At 39.6% G+C, this 20,478-nt stretch overlaps 1 protein-coding gene across 4 annotated transcripts in view; it reads left to right on the top strand.

Moving 5' to 3' along the window:
• DNAJC13 (DnaJ heat shock protein family (Hsp40) member C13) overlaps positions 1-20,478 on the top strand; it is a 103,730-nt gene that overhangs the window by 27,038 nt on the left and 56,214 nt on the right. For all 4 annotated transcript variants that reach the window (XR_013975467.1, XM_080934360.1, XM_080934359.1 and 1 more), the window contains exons 3-20: positions 165-240; positions 953-1,102; positions 1,485-1,526; positions 5,122-5,322; positions 7,756-7,962; positions 8,056-8,151; positions 8,900-8,991; positions 9,955-10,121; positions 10,235-10,314; positions 10,399-10,568; positions 11,084-11,183; positions 12,699-12,806; positions 14,527-14,682; positions 15,398-15,454; positions 17,218-17,339; positions 18,535-18,610; positions 18,831-18,926; positions 19,787-19,930. Coding sequence is in view for 3 of the 4 variants with exons in the window: in XM_080934360.1 (XP_080790486.1) it covers positions 165-240; positions 953-1,102; positions 1,485-1,526; positions 5,122-5,322; positions 7,756-7,962; positions 8,056-8,151; positions 8,900-8,991; positions 9,955-10,121; positions 10,235-10,314; positions 10,399-10,568; positions 11,084-11,183; positions 12,699-12,806; positions 14,527-14,682; positions 15,398-15,454; positions 17,218-17,339; positions 18,535-18,610; positions 18,831-18,926; positions 19,787-19,930 (2,140 nt within the window). In the remaining variant the exon portion in view is untranslated. The remainder of the gene's footprint in view (positions 1-164; positions 241-952; positions 1,103-1,484; positions 1,527-5,121; positions 5,323-7,755; positions 7,963-8,055; positions 8,152-8,899; positions 8,992-9,954; positions 10,122-10,234; positions 10,315-10,398; positions 10,569-11,083; positions 11,184-12,698; positions 12,807-14,526; positions 14,683-15,397; positions 15,455-17,217; positions 17,340-18,534; positions 18,611-18,830; positions 18,927-19,786; positions 19,931-20,478) is intronic.

The following is a 20,478-nucleotide window of genomic DNA, read 5'->3' as shown; positions in this document are numbered from 1 at the left end:
TATAAAAGTAAACTATATTTAATCACCATTGAACTATTGGTCAGCCAACATGTTTCTATTTATTGAAATATGTTCAAAAATGTATTCATTTTGTGTTAGTATTATATGTATTTTTATAAAAAATTGTTGCTTAAAACTAAATGTAAGCATGTCTTTCCTTGTAGGTATAAGCGAGTCTTTTCAGTTGGAACCCATGCAGTGACTACATATAATCCCAATACCTTAGAAGTAACAAATCAGGTAATGTTAATAGAAGTTGTTGGGGGTTTACGTGAACCTTTAATAGTCAAGATTGCAGCCCATTTTACCTGATGAAATCAGCAGTTCAGAAGAGAAATGTTAGTCTGAAGACAAATGTGTATACATGATGCCTTGTGTTCAGGACTAGAAGTAAAGAGTGTGTGTGTGTGTGTGTGTGTGTGTGTGTGTGTGTGTGTGTGTGTGTGTGTGGTGTGTGCATGCTAGGCTCTCGAGGGAATGACTTTCACATGTTACTATTTCTAGCCATCTGCTCTATGAATTCGTCCCTTTCTAAAGTTGTTACTATTAATCATATTAGTTATGTCACAGACTTTCCAAAGAACTAGAATTACTTGTCTGTAAAGGCAAGACTAATTGAACATGAATAAGTCAACATGCTTAAATGTAGTCTAAATTTGGCATGATTTGTAGATTGTCTTTCTTAATGAGTACAGTCATGAAATGTATTCCCTAATTTTTTTACTTACTTAAATTGTTTTATATTAACAGTAACATCATAGTATAGATATTTTTGTTATTGTCTCTGATCATTAAAAACCTAAGAACTTGAATTGTAGAGTTGCTCTGAGTGCTGCTTCTCACTCCTCAAACTGCGTGTTTGTAAAGCAAGAATACGGACCGCAAGCGATGAAAACAAACAGTGCACTCACTACCTCAGAGCAGAAGTTAAAGGCTTCCTTCTTTTTGCCAGTGGCCTTATGGAGACATTTGCAGCATCAGCCCTGTTGGGAAAGGACAAGGAACAGAGTTCAACCTCACATTTCGTAAAGGCAGTGGAAAAAAGTCAGAAACGTTGAAGTTTTCTACAGAGCACAGAACAGAGCTGCTTACGGAAGCTTTGGTGAGAAGACCCTTGTCACAAACTTGGCCTCTTCTGAAAGTGCATTGGCTACCTTAGGTCTAGATCTGAGTTCTGCCCCTGGGCCCACCCCTCTGCTTTATATTAGCCTTTAACTTGATACTGAAACGTTCTTTCCCATTTAAACTAAAACAGGGAAATCCTTTATATTTAAGTGTATTAGTCTTTCAAATATATATATGCAGGGTGAAGCACTGTCTGTTTAATTTGTTTTGCTCATCAGTAAAGTGTCACAGTCTTTACTAGATATCATTAAACTATAAACATCCTGTTTAGTATCATAATCACTGAGTTGTGGTTTTTACCTGGTTTGGGTGGAAAACCAGTCTGTCCTCACAAACTGTGCTTATGTTTTCTCTTTTAGAGATTTAGAACTGACTTTGCAGAGGGAAAAATCACAGGAAGGGTAAGATTTGACATTTATTGGTGTATTCTTACGTGAGTAAATGTTGTTTTCATTGTAGAAATCATTCTATAACCTGTGTGTTCCTGTTACAGTAAACAAAAGGAAACACAACCTTAATGCCTCTCAACAGGAGAAAGACATGAATGTGGTTTAAAAGGAACCATCAAATATCAAGAAACAGATTTTAGATTTATTTTTGTCAGATAAGAAAAAACTATCCTCTTAAAAACCCAGAGCATTAAAAATGGTGTAGGGGCTAGAGAGCTAGCTCAACAGGTGAGAACACCATCGCTCATACAGAGCACTAGGGTTTAGTTCCTAGCTCCTCCATAGCAACTCTCAACCATCCAAAACTCCAGTTCCAGGTCCCAAGGGATCAGATACCCTACTTCTGAGGTGCACTGGCACTAGGCACACACGCGGTGCACAGGCTTACATGCAGGGATGGTGTTCGCACACAGAATAAATAAGTCTACAAGCTGTGCAGCCGTTCCGGTGCTTCTTATCGTCCTCGCCACACAGTGGCAGTGCTGGTAGCCTTGAAGCAGTTTGCGGTTTGGGAGGCTTGGTCCTGTCCTGTCTTTCTGCATCCTCCCACATTCTGTCTGTTTGTATGAAAACCCAGTGTGGTGCTAGCAGCTTTGAGAAAAACCATATTGCTTAATGGAGTCCTGACTTTCCCAGCCAGGCCTCTTCATTAAACCAGAGACTTCCACGGAGCAGAGATAGGAGGACTTTTGGGTTTTCTCATGATATATTAAATAAATTTCTTAACCACGTACAGGCTTTACCTTTATTTCTATTTCTTTTCCCTGGCATTGGAAATTAAACCCAAGGCCTTCTCCACCACCTATTCCAGCTGCAGTCCTCAGGTTTTAAAGTTTGAAACTGAGACAAGGTCTAATTAAGTGTTCACAAATGGCCTTGAACTTCTCAGTAGCCCACACAGATGATCTCCCTCCTCAACCTTTCAGGTAATGGAGATCACAGACCTGTACCACAGCATGGCTATTTCTCCTTTTATAATGGGGAAAAGAAATCCTTACCTTCTAGCACCGGTGGAAACCTTTGCCTCTTGCTGAAGGTTTAGGAAGTGGACTCTGATATGCTAATAGAGCTGGCCTTCTCCTGTCAAACCCTTATTCTCCTGCTGGGCATTTTTCTGTTGGTTTAAGCTCCCAAAACTTTGCTCATTTTAATGCTAATCCATGGCTGGTTGTCCCGGAGCCATTTCAAATAGTTTCATGTCAGCTGACCAGCTGCTTGTTTATTGTCATTGAGGAGTTTCTGTTGGGCTTCTGTAAGTCACAACTTGGTGAGCCTATTGTAATGATCTCAGGTGAATTTTCTGTGTCTCTTTTTGGATCACAACTGCTTCCAAAACTCAGCAGTTTTATCTGTTAGCTCCCTTTTGTATCGGTAGAATACAATTGAGGTAGAAACAACATTACCAGAGGATATGACACCTGCACCTTTCTAGAACAGGGCAGGGCCTCCACTTCAAATGCTGAGCTAAGCAGCTCCATTACATAAGTTAAATTTGGTGTCCTGCTTTCACATTTGATATACTCTAAATTATAGCCTTTCAAATTCCCTTAGGCTTGGCCTCAACAATAGTTCTTAGAGATAATGATACATTTCCAACAACAGATGCTATCAGCTGAGAGAAATGGAGACTATCCTGTAGGGTGAGTTTGGGTGTTTTGACAAGCCTAATTGAAAAGCACCATTGTGCTGGGAAGATGGCTCAGTGGATAAAAGTTTTTGCTGTGCAAGCCCTAGGATCTGAATTCAGAATCCTCCTTCCCCACCAATACCTAAAAAGCCAAGCCAGGTGTGTGCCTATAATCCCAACACTAGGAGGTAAAGATGGGGCATTCTGGAGATTTCTGGCCAGCCAGGGTAGTCAGTCTGTAAGCTCCAGATTCATTGGGAGACCATGTCAAAATTAGGTAGACAGAGACAAAAACAGCCAATGCTGATCTCTTGCCTCCACATGCATATATACAGGCACAAGCACTTGCACATGAAGCCATCAAGCATATAAATACAGACACACACAAGAAAAGACAAACACCACCATATTTGGTGTTCTCTCACTGCCCTTCCTGCTGGAGAAGTATGATTTTGATCTGCCCTTTATCAACCATCATCAGGGTCCTGACTATCTTCTTGAATGATGTAGGCACTTTTATCTTTTCACAGAATTCTTTCTATGAAACTGTTCTGTGTATGAAACTGTAGAACAGGATGCTGAGGCCATGGGTGTGAGCTGGTCCCGGGAATGTCGTTGTTGTTAGATGTCAGTGGGAGTGTTCATGACTGCAGTGCCCTACTTCTTGCTGAACACCTGTAAGACCATTTCTTTTGGTATCAAAACAGTGTTTTTGAGCAACCAACCAGTTCATTTTTACTTTTAAGAATGGTGCAGTGCCTTCTTCATATGGGGTAGGGAACTGGCGTCAGAATGTAGAGGAGGATATTCATTTTACAACTGGCAGGTTGTTTTCCCTTTCTCTTGTCTTCCACTTCATCTAATTCACATCTGTTTCCTTCTGTGCCACGTCGTTTTCCTTAGTAACCTTCATTAAACCTTTTCTGGAAGATGAGGTAGACGTGGGGGAAGGAGCAACACAAACATTGTACTGAAGCATGTCTAAACACATTACATGCTGATGGAATGATAGGAGCACAGAAAGAAAACTACTGAAGAGTAAAAGGACTGTGCCATGGCGAGTAGCCGCTATAGCCAGTCCGATTTGCAAAGGGATCTCACTATCCCCAGAGTGCTGTGCTTACCGTTGTGATCAGAACTCAAAGATAACCTTTCAGTTGTGTTAAGAAATCATACCTCTAATAAATTTTGGCTTCAGAAATTTTGGGGGGGTATAGATAAATTGTATGTTAATGTACTGGGCCAACATAAAGTCTTTAAAGTTAATGTTATGACTTCCCCAGAAATTCGATCTAGTCAAAAGTTGAAATTCTTTTCCTTAGAAAACTCACTCAGAGTACATTTCTCTATTTAATGTTTCTTTTGGGGGCATGGCTGTATATTATGTGTGATTTTAGGACCTCATTTTTGGGGCAGGGCTTTATGCTATGTATGGTTTATTGGTTGGGTCATTTTTATTTGTTTGTTTTGTATTTTCTGCTCTGTTTGATTTTTTGAAACAGGGTCTGGTCCTGTTGTTTCTGCTGCCCTGGAACTCCTGGGCCCAAGCAATCCTCCTGCCTCATCCTCTGAGTGTCTGGCACCACAGGCACAATGCTTTTGCCAGCTAGATTTTCTCGTTTCCTCTTTCCACTTAAAGGGTAGTTTAAAATTCTTTCACAACACATTGTAAACTTAGGTCTTTGCTAATTAAGGAAGAATATAATGTCCTCCATTAGTATGAACATTTTTAATGAAATCAACAGTCCTATGCTCTTCCCTGTCTCCCCAGCTTCATAACCTGACAGCTCATCTAGTACCTGTTAAAGCTTTCATTGGTTAGATTGTTGGTTCTTTGAGCAGTGACTCCACAGTCAGTGTAACTTGATTGTATGGCATGCATAAATCTGAACCTAAAGGCAATGTTGTGCTTCTTTCTAGAGATATAACTGCTATAAGCATCACTGGAGTGACACAAGGAGACCTGTGATTTTGGAAGTAACTCCTGGAGGTTTTGACCAAATAAATCCTGTAACCAACAGAGTGCTGTGTTCCTATGACTATAGGAATATTGAAGGCTTCGTAGATCTTTCTGACTATCAGGGAGGATTTTGTATACTCTATGGAGGATTTAGTAGACTGGTAAGTAGTTTTTGTAAGAAGATTTTTTTCAAAGAGATATAACTGGAGTCTGGGGAGATGACTCAGCCAGTGAAATACTCAAGGACCTGGGATAGATCTCCAGGGAACAGTTTAAAAATAATAGCTGGGTGTGGTGGGACATCTGTCCCAGCACTGGAGAGACAGACAGGCTGGGGCTTAATCGGACTGTGCTTGAGGAGCAACACATGAGGTTGTCCTCTGGTCTCCACACAAATGACTGTATAACAGTCTGAAGAAAGTACTGTTGTCACACTTGATTGTATGCTTATCTTCTGGGAGGGAGTATATTGTTAAGAGTCTGGCAGGCTGTGGTGTCACAGATACCTAAGGTTAGTCCCGTTGCTGTCTCTAAAATTAAAAGAATAATATGCACATTATGTAGAATATGTGTGTGCAGGTATGCATGTGTACCTGTCTGATGACTTGTGAGGTAGTTTATATAAGATGTTCACACCATACAATACTTAGTAGCATTCCATAAATGGTGCTGTAGTTTTTACCAGCATCATATCATACCTGAAAGTTTCTAAGCTTTGAAAACTATAATTTAGAAATATTAGTTATAGGGACTGTCCTCTGTTGAGCTGCTTATACTCTGAAATGTGAGTGTGCATTGGCACTTCATGTCTGGAGCTGGCAGAATGGTTTTGTAATTTTGAGTTAATAGGAAAAGGGAAGATACCAGGCACTGTGTGAGATGCTGAAATTCTGTTTCTTACATAGTAATGTGGATAGGATCATCTTTGCAGAATCTTCCTTTCCTTGATAAAATTTAAGCTGGCAACCTCACATGTAAGCACTAGTGTCTATAACTGGAAAGGCCAATTACACATTCCCTTGACAGTCTTAGTTCCTGTAGCCATCTTCATGCCTAGGAAACACATTCCCAGGATTAAGTGTTTTGTGGCTACAGTATCCCAGGTAGCAGAGCAGAGGCGGTCACCTCGATGCAAAAGGAGATGGTCATGCAGACAAACTCATTTTAACCTTTCTGCCTCAGGCTTCTGTGTTGATGGTTACCATCCCGGTTTCCCTCATCTAGGAACAGACAGGGTGGATATTTTCTTACACTTGAGCATAGACACAAAACATGAAAACCCAAAGAGAAAAACCCCCCCCCCCCCCATTTTAAAGTAAGTTAAGGTTTCCTGTCCAAATGCTGCCTCCTTTCTGAACTGCAGACCTTTGCTGTGATTAACCTCTTGGTGGGAAGTGTACCTAATTCAGTCATGTGACAACCTGTCACAGTTACTCAGCCAGGCCATACAGTGAACTAATATCTGTGAGGACATTCCTTTTATTGCCAGTACATTTTATTGCTTAATGACAGGAAGAAGAGTTGATGTAAATTATCTCCTAAGTACAGTTAGCTCAGTATCCTGGTTTCTCCAACCACACGTCAACCAACGAGGGATCAGAATATTAAGGAAAAGTTTGTATCTGCACTAGACATTGATTGAACTTTTCAGTGGCCATATCCTAAACAATACAGCACACGACTGTAGTGTAACACTTGTACTTAATAGTGTAAGGATTTGGAGATGGTTTAAAGTGTACAGAGAACATACAGATTACAAGTAAGCACTGTACCACTTCAGGGACTTCAGCATCTGCAAATGTAGGGGTCCTAGACCCAGACCTTCTCGTATACTGAATTGTTCTATAGTTTTTTACAAGCTACTAACCAAAATGAATCATTTATTACAAGTGTAATACCGTAACAGATTTAGTTAGTCAATCTTTAATCCCATTAATTCCTTTGTGTCTATGGCTCAGTTGGTAGGAATAAAGTCATAAACATGATCTGACCCGAGTATCTCAGCAAAAAGAGCTGTACTTTCTTTTCTGGCTAAAACAAAAATCTTAGTGGGTCATTTCTGCCCTGCCCTTGCAGTGTATCTAATGCAGTTCTGATCTCCAGGCGCCCAGTACAACTCCTTTCCTTAGCTGGGTAACATAGTACTGACTGTTGGTTTGTAGCAACATTGCCCAGTGATTATGAACATTCAACTATTCTTTAACATAATTTGGCAAGAAAACCACTGTCTTTTTAGTTCAGCACAGAGCTGCCTTGCTTGAAAATAATATGCTTCCCCACAATACCCACCTACATAGGCTTGGGGTTCTTCCTTGGAAGGCGATATGCTGCTTGGCACAAGTAGTGAGTGATTGATAACCAGACTCAGAAGTTACAGGATAATGCCTGCTGGCCGAGTTGGCTTATGGCTTCATATTGCAGACTGTGTGTTTTTAATTTAGTATTTGCCTTTTAACTGAATACAGTTTATTTACCCTGTATATTCTTTTGCCTTTTTTCTTAAAATTATATTAATCTCTTTCATGTGTATTAAGTAAATGTGGCCCTGTTTTAGTTGTTTGATTTCTGACTTAGAAATTTAAAAATCTGTGCAGCATTTATTTGCATCAGAGCAAAGAGAAGAGATCATTAAAAGTGCGATAGAACACGCTGGCAGCTACATAGGCATCTCCCTGCGGGTCAGGAAAGAACCGCTGGAATTTGAGCAATATTTGAATCTACGCTTTGGAAAATACAGCAATGATGAATCTATCACATCTTTGGCAGAGTTCGTGGTCCAAAAAATATCTCCTAGACATTCGGTAAGAGCTGTGTGTCAAATATAAAACATTGTTCTGGTGTTTTGACAGTTTTCTTTAATAACTTTTAAACATATTTCCATATACTATGTGCAGGAACCTGTGAAAAGAGTTCTAGCAGTCACGGAAACATGTTTAGTGGAAAGAGATCCAGCAACCTACAACATTGCAACATTGAAGCCCTTGGGAGAAGTAAGTAAGCCTGCTTGGCTTAAGTAGCCAGCTTCCTATTGATAAATTTAAGTTTCTGTTTTAATATTTCCTCCTTTCTAAGGAATAAGAAACAGGCTGGCATGGTAGCTCACACTCGAGAGCTTAGTGCTTAAGGGGTTGATGCAGGTGACCAGGGGTTCTAAGCCAGCTTCAGCTACATATGAAGTTCAAGGCTAGCCTGGTCTACAAGAGGTCCTGTTTCAAAAATTAGCTATAACAACAAAAGTGAATGGGAAACAGGCATGATCTGTGTTTTATTATTAACCTTTTATTTATTAATTTGAAGACAGTGGAGAGGGCTGGAGCTTAGTAGTTAAGAGCACTGGCTGCTCTCCCAGAGGTCCTGAGTTCAGTTCTCAGCAACCACATGGTGGCTCACAACCATCTGTAATGGGATCCAATGCCCTGTTCTTGAGTGTCAAGAAAACATCTACAGTGTACTAACATACATAAAATAAATAATTTGAATTTAAAAAATTTTTAAAAATAGAGAATATAAACATGACCTTCCTGATATACAAAGACTGGAACATTTATCTCCATAGTTGCATATGAAATTTGAATGAAACTTTTTAACGATTCCTAAATTCTGACATCATAAGCAGGTTACATTTTGTGAATTTTGACTTTACAAAAAAAATGATGTGTGGTTTTTACAATGAAATACTATAGAGCTAAACATTTGGGGGTTTGGGTAAACTTTTTATTTGAATTTTGTTTTTCTTAGGTATTTGCATTGGTTTGTGACTCAGAAAATCCACAACTTTTTACCATTGAGTTTATAAAAGGGCAGGTTCGGAAATACTCCTCAACAGAAAGGTAGGGTCAGGTTACCTATGTGTGTATGCATGAATGTGTGTGCACCTTTTTTATTTTATAATTTTGAGATCACAGTATGTGCAGGGCAAATAAATTGGTCAATGAAGGATAGAAACAAAGATAATCTAGAACTTTGAAATTATTTAATTTGGGAGAAGACATTACTGCATACTTTAAATGACCTTAGGTAATCTGGCCTGTGTTGAAGTTCATATCCAGAAATGGATGTAACCCAGATGAGGTTTGTCTCATCTGTGATTCTGGGTATCGACACGTTGACCATCTTAGCAGAAACACTTATAATCATGGCAACATTTCAGAATTGCCGAAACCTAGGAAGATTGCGTATATTATGAACATTGAGTGGGCACTCAGAATGTCATGTTTCCGCACAGTGGGTGGTCTGCAGCAATGCAGACCCTGGGCACTAATATATACAACAACATGGGTGAACTGTTAAAGCAGTAATGAACATGACATGTGAGACTACATGCTGCATGGTTCTGCTCTTTGGATGTTTTAAAACAAAATCAAAAGTAAATGTGTTGCATCAGCGATTGGGTTTTTCTAAATAGCTACAGAGGCATTTTTTGTGGTGGTCAGAATATGTATAAACTGAATTATGATGATTGTCCAACTGCTTTAATTTATACACAATTGTGAAAGATTTTAATGGAGTGTGTTTTGTGATTTGTATGTCAGGCCCAAGGAAAGCTATTAAAGTTAGATAACCTTTAGACAAGCTAAACCAAGAAGCACAGAAGCCTTGGTTTTCTCTACCTCATACCAGCTCATACAGCAGTAGTGGGGTGAAGGGCTGCTCTGAGCCTGGAACTCTGCCGTTCATGCTGACCCCCAGTAAGTCCCCTAGAACATTACCCACAGAAAGGCCTGTGCTGCACTCTAGACCCAAAGTCTCTTCAAGTATCAAACTTAAAGCTTTTTGCTTTTGACTTCGCTTAGAGATTCCTTGTTAGCAAGTTTGCTGGATGGAGTAAGAGCCTCTGGTAACAGAGATGTTTGTGTTAAGATGACACCGACCCACAAAGGCCAGCGATGGGGATTACTCAGCATGCCTATAGACGAGGAAGTTGAGAGCCTTCACCTCAGATTCCTAGCTGCACCTCCCAGTAAGTACTTGCTTGAAATGTAATTGTATTTTTACACACCGCAGAGTGGTAGCTTAGAAACTGGGAGTACAAAGTTTTAAATCTCCCCTTTGACCCTTCTCATCTCTTTGCAGATGGCAACTTTGCAGATGCTGTATTCAGGTTCAACGCTAACATTTCCTATAGTGGGGTTCTGCATGCAGTAACACAGGATGTAAGATAAGTTGTATTTTCTCTGTTCATTGGCACTAGCTTCTGCTATGGAATTGTACCTCAAATATTTACTTTGCTTACCTAGGGTCTCTTCTCAGAAAACAAGGAAAAGCTAATCAATAATGCCATAACAGCACTGTTGTCTCAAGAAGGAGATGTCGTTGCTTCAAATGCAGAACTTGAGAGCCAGTTCCAAGCTGTGAGGAGGCTTGTAGCCTCCAAAGCTGGTTTCCTGGCCTTTACTCAGCTTCCAAAGTAAGTTAGCCCTGGTAGAGGACTTGCCGTCTCATGACTAGGGCTCTGGGTTTAATCTTCATGACTACAAAAAACCAAAAAAAACTGCATGTTGCTTTTAGAATCTAACTTTATGTAAAGATTTTGAACAACTAAAAATAGAAAATACTGAGTTATTTCTTTTATGTCTGGCTAAATCTCTTCTATATGATGATTTAGTAGTTTTATCTTTCAGCAGTGGTAAAGGAAGGTAGATAGGGCTGATGTGGGATATCAGCTCTGTAGTCACTGGTAACACCACTGGCTTCTGTGTTACTGGATTCTATCAATGATTTGCCCTTTCATTAACACTAGAACGGTTTCCTGGTAAAGCAGATAGGGTTAGGAAAGTGCCTTTCAGAGGTGGGATTTAGAACATGTAACTGACACCATGCCACTGTCCACTGTTGCATGTAGACATGCTACATAAGATGATGTCTAATTTAAATAAAAATAAGCATGACATTCTGTTCTGTACTTGGTGTTTGTTGTGGAAGGTTTCGGGAGCGCCTGGGAATGAAGGTAGTGAAAGCACTCAAGAGAAGCAACAATGGAGTCATCCACGCGGCTGTGGATATGCTCTGTGCCCTCATGTGTGTGAGTACTCTTAGGTTGACTGCAGGCTTCCCTTCCCATAAATCCACAGTAGTTCCTAAATTGTTCTCATGGTCATTTGTTTATGCAGTTTACATTTATTAGCATATCCTGTGCACTAACTAGTGTTTTATGGATGCAGTTCCTTTCATCTGAATTGCTGGCAGGCTAGTGAGGTAGTCTCACATGTGCAGTGTGAAACGGAGCCCATGGCACCCCTGAGGTGCAGCACTTAGTCTTTGGTGGTGATGGGGAGGAGTCTTGGTGTGTCTGTGTTTCAGAATTTGAGTAGGGGTCTTTTAGCTCTGGATAGGCTTTGCCTAGCATGGAAGATGGCATGTCCAAAAACATGCATGAGAAGTACACACAACAGGCAGTGATTGTAGGTGTGTGTGGGATGGCGAGGGTGGGTAATTGGGACTTGAAGCTAGAGACTTATGCAGAAACGATCGTGTAAAAACCTTCTAAATCAGAACAAAGACCTGGGTTTGTCCTTTTTATAACATCAGCTGAAAGATTTTTTAACAAGAAACAGTTACACGACCAGATTTGACTTTTAGAAAACCCACTCTGGTGGAACAGAGAGGAGAGAGAAAGGTTGGAGCTGGTAGACCCATTTGTCCTGCAAAGAAAGTTGGGGAGCTGTGATAATGGCAGTGCCTGAGGAAGTGACATGTGAAAGCCAAGTGACACAGATCTAGCTCAGTGACACTGGGTGGAGGGAGTGACAGCTACTCAGTGCTTCCAAGTTCCTCACTTATCTCAGGGTTTTGTGTACTATCTGGGATTGATCCGTATGTAAAGCTGTATAGGCAGTCTTAGTGATAAAGGATAAACATACACAATCACATGTGTAATGCCATGTATTTATTCCCCCAAATGAATTAAAGTTATTATCTCAACTATTCCAAATAATTCTGTTAAAGAATTAAACTAGAACATAAAAATATTGTGAAACAACAGAGTTTATGCATTGGCTATGTATAGGACTGGCTACGGTTAGTCCCAGAAGTCCCGTTTTACAGCTGAGGAAGTTGAGGCTCAGAGGTAGTCACCTGCTTTCCTTTTCTTCAGTCAGGTTAGCATCTGAGTTCTGCTCTGATCACCATGCAGGCATTCGCAGCCAAAGGACAGTCACCTTGAAGGGGGAAAAGTATTTGCTACTTTGCCAATTTTAGCACTTTACATTCTAAGTTTCACCATTTCAGATTTAAATTATAAAGGTCTTGGGATGAGGAATTGTCTTCCTCTTAGTGAGAAGGCCTGTGACTGAGAAAGCCATGCTTGTGCTGTGATTGTTATAGAAAGATCATGTTCAGTTACTTGTTGGGGCATTATCAGCTGAGGAGACACGAGAAGCTGTGAGCTGTATCTGCTGCTCATCACAAGTTTTCCTCCTGTGTGGACTTAAAGGATGTGGTTTTTAATTACTTCCATGTGCAGTGAATGTTTCATAAATGCCTTTTCTGCGACGCCAACACAGGACACTGCTTATGAATTTCACTCTTTAATCAACAGCCCATGCATGATGACTATGACTTAAGACAAGAGCAGCTAAACAAAGCTTCTCTTCTCTCTTCAAAGAAGTTTCTGGAAAACTTATTGGAGAAATTTAATTCCCATGTGGTAAGTTGTAATTAATTTTTCTTCATGGGAGATGTCATACAGAGACTTCCTAGAAGTATGGCGTAAACTTGTTTTTGTCACAGTGCCCATCCCTCAAATGGATATTGTTCTTTTTTTTTTTTTAATAAGTAGTAGTTGGGGGTAAGCATTTATTTCTTCTAAGTTTTCTTTACTGATGTAGTGTTAACAGTCTTATGTAGTTTATCTTTATTTTAGGGAAGTTGTAGTTTAAGATTTTTTAGATTATGTAAAGTATACATATATAAAATAGAAATTAGCTCCATTGAGCTTGTTTCTTTTTTCCCCCATTTTTTAAAATTAGATACTCTCTGTATTTACATTTGAAATGCTATCCCCTTCCCCCATCCCGCTCCCATCCCCCTTCCCCTTCCACTTGTCTTCATGAAGGTGCTCTCCCTCCTAATCACCCTCTCCACTCCATTGCCCTGGCATTCCACTACATTGGGAAAATGTGCCCTCCCTGGATCAAAGGCCTCTTCTCACATTGATGCCAGACACTGCTATCTTCAGCTACATATGCACCTGAAGCCATAGGTCTCTTACTGTGTGCTCAGTGGTTGGTGTTTTAGTCCATGGGAGTTTTGGAGGGTTTGGTTGGTTGATAGTGTTGTTCTTCCCATGAGGTTGTAACCCCTTCCATCTCCTTCAGTCCTTTCTTTAGCACCTTCATTGGGGTCCCTGTGTTCAGTCGGTTATGGTTCATTTTGTAACTAGTAACAAAATACTCCTGAACTTATTAGCTAATATAGTAATTGAAGATTGCTAATAATAGTATCCAGCTAACTAGCAAATGGAAACGGGTACCAGAAATGTCCTCAGACTTTTGTAGGAATATTTCAGATTTTTTTTTCTTCCTTAAGAAAAAATGTTGTGAAATAAATTGTTCTAAAAGTAAGTCTCACTATAACTGACCACCAGTCCCTCAGGCATTGAACTTCTTAAAGTATAGCAATTTTATGAACACAACCAAATTGCCACAGTTTTACAAATATAGTTAGATTGCTTTTCTTTTTTTCCCATTTTTATTAAATGTGTATGGGTGTTTTTGCCTGCCTGTATGTTTATGCCACATGGAGGCCAGAAGAGGGCATCAGATCCCCTGGGACTGGAGTAAATAGTTTTGAGCTTACCCATCATGTGTGTGCTGGGGATTGAACCCAGGTTGCCTGGAAGCACAACCTATGTTCTTAACTGCTGAGCCAGCTCTGTGCCCTGTGATTGATTGACCCTTCCCTTCTCCCTCCCTCCTTTTCTCTCTCTCCCTCCCTCTTTCTTTCTTTCTTTCTTTCTTTCATCCTTCCTTCCTTCCTTCCTTCCTTCCTTCCTTTCTTCCTCATACATAATTTCTTTGTCTGTTTCTCTGTCTTCTTCCCCCCTCTGCCTCCCTCCAGTCAGTTACACATTAACTTTAGTTTAGAATGCACATTTGAGAAATTTGGGTTATTCTCTTGAGATTTTTAACTATGTTAAATAATTAATCTTAAGTTTAATTATGTTCTTTAGAAAATGATAAACTGTGGGTTTAATATATTAACTAATAAATAAGTATTCAAACACCATGAACATTTGAATCTCTGTTGAAAAGTTTGAGTCACTGTTTCTGTCTGACACCCAGAATGAAGAAAAGGAGCATGTCGTTGCTATGTTGGGGTTGAAGCTCCCTGTGTCTGTTTCTAAGCAGTGTGATGCTTTCTTTCAGGATCATGGGACTGGTGCCCTAGTAATTAGTTCACTCTTGGACTTCCTTACCTTTGCCCTCTGTGCTCCATATAGTGAGACAACCGAAGGGCAGCAGTTTGATATGCTCTTAGAGATGGTAGCCTCCAATGGAAGGACCCTTTTTAAACTCTTTCAGGTGAGCTTGCATGTCCTGTGTCTAATGGCTGCACTGTCTGAAAGACTTCATTAAGAATTGTTGCTTCCCTACCCTTCAAACTACAGAATCATTAGTTTAGGGCCTTCCCTGTGGTCAGGCAAGCACTGTGCTACTGAGCTCCACCCACAGCTGCACATGTATATGTGCATGCTTCCATTGTGACAGTGTAACCTTGAGCATCACCATGTCAGAGTTTTAACCCACAGGCTTCTTGGTGTTTTATGTAGAGCTCTCATGCTATTGGCCATTGTTGTGTATACTTTGCTAGCTTAAATAGAGTAAAAAGCTTACTTTTTTCCTTGGTAGGCTTAAAGTTTTCTTTCTTTACAAATGTCCACATAATCAAGGTTGAGTTTTTGCCAGATTGTTTATAAGCACTGAAAAACATTTGTTATTTTATGATACTGTAGAGCTTATTGTATTAAATATGTGTGCTTCTCGTGCTATTAATTATATATTGTTATTCATGTTGGTGTTGCCTGTTTCCTAAGCTGTCATAAACCTGACATGCTTAAAACTAGACTCCAACCTGAGTTTGAGCTGTATCTTTTCCTAATCTGTTTTCCTAGTTAATTGCTTTCTCTAACTTTGGGGCTTATCACCTTGCACAAATTGTGTTTGTTCCTTAGGCAGAACAGCTAAATGTGTCAGAATAAAACTCTTCTATTCACTGATCTTTCTTCCATTTTTAAAGCATCCTTCCATGGCGATTGTAAAGGGAGCCGGATTGGTTATGAAGGCAATAATAGAGGTGAGAGAATCATTTCTGGAACGTTGATTGATTATTTTCATTGAAGTTCACAGTGTCGCCAGTCAGTTTTTGAGGGGAAACTTCTTATTCTCTGGATAAGAATAGTTTTAGATTTTTATTCAGCATTTGAGGGAGAGGTCACACTGAGAATGAATGTGAGAATGAATGTGTGCTGTTATCTCCAGATGCTACTGCACTCACACCTTGTTTATTTGCTGTGACATAAAGTCAGCTTTTTATCCCTGTTTCTTTCCTTGATGCTGGTGGGGGCACTGAGCTTGAGGTACTGAGACTGCAGAGATCTGCTATGGAAGAGCTAATGGGGGAAGGATGTCATTGTGAGCCACAGCAGAAGGCGCTCCACCGGAGTTGGTAGCCATGAGCTGAAGAGATGCTCAGTGCTTAAGAGCACTGACTGTTGTCACAGAGGAGAGTGGTTCAGTTCTCAGCACAGAAATGGTGGCTCAGAGAAATAGTTCAGTTCAGTTCTAGGGATCTCTTACCCTCTGCCATGCATACGTGCATGGATACTCATGCAAGCAAAACACACATACACATAAAATAAAATTCAATCTTTTAAAAAAATTTGAAAGCTAAAACCAAGTTACTAAACAGTAGCTGATTCTATGTTTATCGTGACATCAGTCTAAGTGAATGCTTGTATCTATGTCATACTAGCAATTGGATAAAATGTAACAGGCTCTGTTCTTAACAAAACATGGCTGTTGTGGCATGCATAAAAAAATGATAAAAAACAAAGAATTAGTTTACCCTTAAGTATTTTATAGGCAAAATCAAGACAGACAGAAAGATGTAAATGTCACACTAGTTACAGGATGAAAGGTTACTTTTGTTTCTGGTGTGTGCATGTGTGTAGTGTATTTATACGTTGCTGATGTCTAAGTCTCCCTCTCGAGCTAACAGGTTCTTTGCACAGTTTTAGCTTCTAAAAATGCATACCATGTCTTGGACTTCTGCAGAGCTTATGGCATACAGTCACAGTTAGCACCCTGATGTCAAATGGCGTTCTCTCAGCCATTCTCCCAGCATTCTGCCACTGCAGCACTAGAACCTTTATTCTTAGAAGCAAGGCACTGAGCAGGCTTTACACACAAAGCACACCTAAATGTATAGCCAGTGGTTGTAGCTGGTGTCTCAAAAAGATATAATTATTAGTCTTGGCAATTACCTCAAACAATATACAAACCTTTAAAAAAAAGTTGGGAGCACAAGAATTGGAATAAAGAATTTTCCTACACCACTGTTCTTTAACCACATAACTGACCTAAACATGCTTGTAGCAAAAGCAAGCCTGACTTGTATGTGTCTTTGATAGGAATTGGTATTCTCCCTAAGCCACCTTTCTTTGCTACTAGCTCGTTAATACTCTAGAAGTCACCCTACTTTAAATCTTAAATTCAGCAAAGTATAATTCATAAGGTAAATTTAGCTGGAAAATAAACTTCATTTTAAAGACAAATAATATCTTTAAAATTAGCTGCAGTCCCTGGTGTTACTTTTCTTCTTTCTCTCTTTGTGTGTGTGTGTGTGTAAAGTTGAAAGCTTGGTGTTATAAAGTTAAAAGGTGGCAGAGAGATAGCTCTGGTTAAGAGCACTGACTGCTCTTCTAGAGGTCCCGAGTTTAATTCCCAGCAACCACATGGTGGCTCACAACCATCTGTAATATAATCTTTGAAAAAATAAAGTTGAAAGAGATGGTTCTAGATTACTGTTTTAGGTACCATCTTTCCCTTTTTCCAAAGGAAGGTGACAAAGAGATTGCTACTAAGATGCAGGAGCTCGCCCTAAGTGAGGGCGCCTTACCTCGACACTTACACACTGCGATGTTTACAATCAGTTCAGATCAGCGCATGCTTACGAATAGGTAAGTTGATAGAGTCCCCATGAATTAGCTTTCTATTAAGAACAGATTTGAACATTGTATAAAGCAAGAGCACTGGGATTATATAAGAGTTCCATTTTCCTTTGATCCATGTAACTCCATGAAGGCTTACACTAGAATGACCATTGTCCCTTTTCATGGATGATTTTTGATAGGGTTGTGGTGGGAGGATCTGGTTCCTGTTTCTGTTGTTAGAGTCTTGACTCACAGTCGTGGGATGGGAGTGTAGGAAAGACTATCTAGAAGCTTATACATCCTCATCATGGGCCAGGCTGTTTATTTCCTGTGACTGTCTGTGTCACACAGCCCTGCATGGGAAGCATTCACAGTGTTAATTTTTAAGTAAATATGGTCAGTTAGGTACTCTACTTTATAAAGAAAGAAAGAAAAAGACGAAAAAAATCTTAAACATAATTCCACCCTAAAGTATGAACCGCCTTTCTTCCAGTTGTCACTTAGGTGACAGTAAATGTAAATTGTCTTGTTTACTCCAGGCTGTCTGAGGTCCACCATTTTACCTCTATGGCTTCTGATACATGGGCCTTTCAGCTACCCAGAGCACACTTGATTCTGAAATTAGTTTCCATTTTATAAGTAGTAGCATAAACCACTGATGCATGGTTTGTTAGTATTTGTTACACAAATCAACTGTATTGAGTCAGATTAGTTGGTGTGTGTGCATCCACATATTTTAATTTTTGCTTTTTTTAAATGGGTAAGAACCTGTGTCACATTCATACCATTAAAAATTCAAGCCAGTCAGATGGCTCACCTGGAAAAGGCAGTGGCCAGCAAGTCTACCAAGCTGAGTCCCGTCTTCTGGACCCATATAATGAAAGGTGAGACCTAGTCCACAGATTGTTCTCTGACCTCTGACACATGCACTCGCATGCGCATACAAACACACACAGAGGCAGTAAATCAATGTAATAAAAGAGAGTAATGCTTTAAAACAAAGTAGTGTAGCTATCAGGGAAGCACTTTAAATTGGAGGAAATTCATTAATATTTAGAAGAGTATCTCAGGTTCCTCTTGATTATATATTTTTGACAGTTTCTACTATATGAATTATTTATATGTAACATATTTCTTATAATTATGAAATTTGTTCTTTAAAATTCCTTTCTGTTCTAGCTGAGCTAAAGCAGAAACCTTTCTCAACGTCTGCTTTTTTCAGACAGCTAAGTAGACACCTAGTGGGACTCTGGACAGCTGATAACACAACTTCCACCAACTTGTTGAAACGCATTTTGGTGAGTCTGCTGAGAAAATGAAAAGCCTTTTTAAAATGCCTATCTGACAGAATTTAATGATGTTATTTACATGTAAATGAAAAGGTGTGAACTCTCGGACATCCACACAGAGTTGCCCCAATGGCCAAACTGTAGTTTCTGAAAACACTAAAGTTCTGAGTTTGGGCTTTGAAGGTTGAATTTTCTTTTATTTTGAAAATGGATTTTGTATTGTTGTTAGCCACCAGGCTTGTTGGCATACCTGGACAGTTCAGATCCAGTTCCGGAGAAGGATGCAGACCGAATGCATGTCAGAGACAATGTGAAAATAGCAATGGTAAGCACGCTCCAGCCAGGCTGAGGTGCTGCTGTGCGGCCCTCTTCTCTGGACCACTAAGCCTGAAACAGAGCCACCCTGAGCATCTCCGAAGATGCTGATGGCTTCAAGTTGTATGGCTAATTAGCTTTACAACTCAGCAGAGTTGTATCACTGTCACCACAGTCTAATTGTACTAATAGTGGTGTGTTTTTCTCTAATCCATTACTGATACTGTATTCAAGAATGGCTTTCTTTAGAAATTTTGACTGTCTGTGGTATTTTATAAAGAATACGAAGTTGATCTCTACTGATAAATGGGATAAATACTGAATAAAGGTTACTTGTAACTTTTCATCTTTCAGTATCTCTGTTAGTTATTAATGTCCTGAGCTGGTGTAATCCCAGCACTTGGTTTAATCCCAGCATTTGGGAGGCAGAGGCAGAGGCAGAGCTCGATGACTTCAAGGCCAGCCTGGTCTACAGAGTGAATTCCAGAACAGCCAGGGCTACAGAGTGGGATTGTCTCTAGATAGACAAATGGATGGACAGACAGACAGGCAGGCAGGCAGATATTAATGCCTTGTTCCTGAGTACATTACATAAGCGTTTCTCGTGATGCTGTGTGACATTTCTCACATCGTCTTCTGAAGTCCCTACTCCTGAATTTGTGTTCACCCCATTTGTATCTTTTCGAAACAAATCATTGTGTAACTTGAGTGGGAATGTTAGGAAATTAATTAATTATACAGGTTTTCACTTCTGCTTCTTTACTGAACTCTTGCGTGCCATTTTTTATTTTATTTGAAATAGTGTGATCTAGCTGTATATAGTTTTAAAACAAATATGAAAGTAGCTATGTAATGACTTTAATATTACAGGATCAATATGGAAAATTTAATAAAGTTCCGGAGTGGCAAAGATTAGCTGGAAAAGCTGCCAAAGAAGTTGAGAAGTTTGCCAAAGAAAAGGTTGATCTTGTGTTGATGCACTGGAGGGATAGGATGGGCATTGCTCAGAAAGAGGTATGTGGGTATTAGGGGGGAGAGAGAGAGTGAGAGGGAGGGAGAGAGGGAGGGAGAAGGAGAGGGAGCGTGCCAACAAGAAATTGTACATGAGAGGGTTTGGAGGAGGAAAGGAGAAACTATTTTTAAAAAGAGGTAAAAAGGGAATGTATCCTAGGTCAGACTTGTTGCAGTTACAAGTTTTAATTCAGATATTTCTGACAGATGACTCAAACCTTAAAAAAGTTAACCTCACTCAGTTCTAATTCATATTTTTATTAGTCACAAGTTTGGGGAACTAATGATTAAGATTTTAGTTAGGTAATATAAAATTACTCTCTTAAGTTTCTTCCTACATATTCCAGTTTTTGTATTTTGCTTTGCACGTATAAAAATACAGTATGCTTGCCTGTTTTATTTAGATCTAAATATGTTTTAGAGATACCACTTACACATTTATTAATTAAATGTATTATATATACATTTTGTGATATTATTCCTTGAGCCAAAGTCAGATGTGGAGTTTTAGTTTCTTCTAGCATGTGCCACAGAAGTTCCTGCAGCCTACA

Source organism: Micromys minutus, assembly GCF_963924665.1.
Source record: "Micromys minutus genome assembly, chromosome: 21".
Taxonomy (NCBI): Eukaryota; Metazoa; Chordata; class Mammalia; order Rodentia; family Muridae; genus Micromys; species Micromys minutus.
This window is presented reverse-complemented; position numbering and strand designations above follow the sequence as displayed.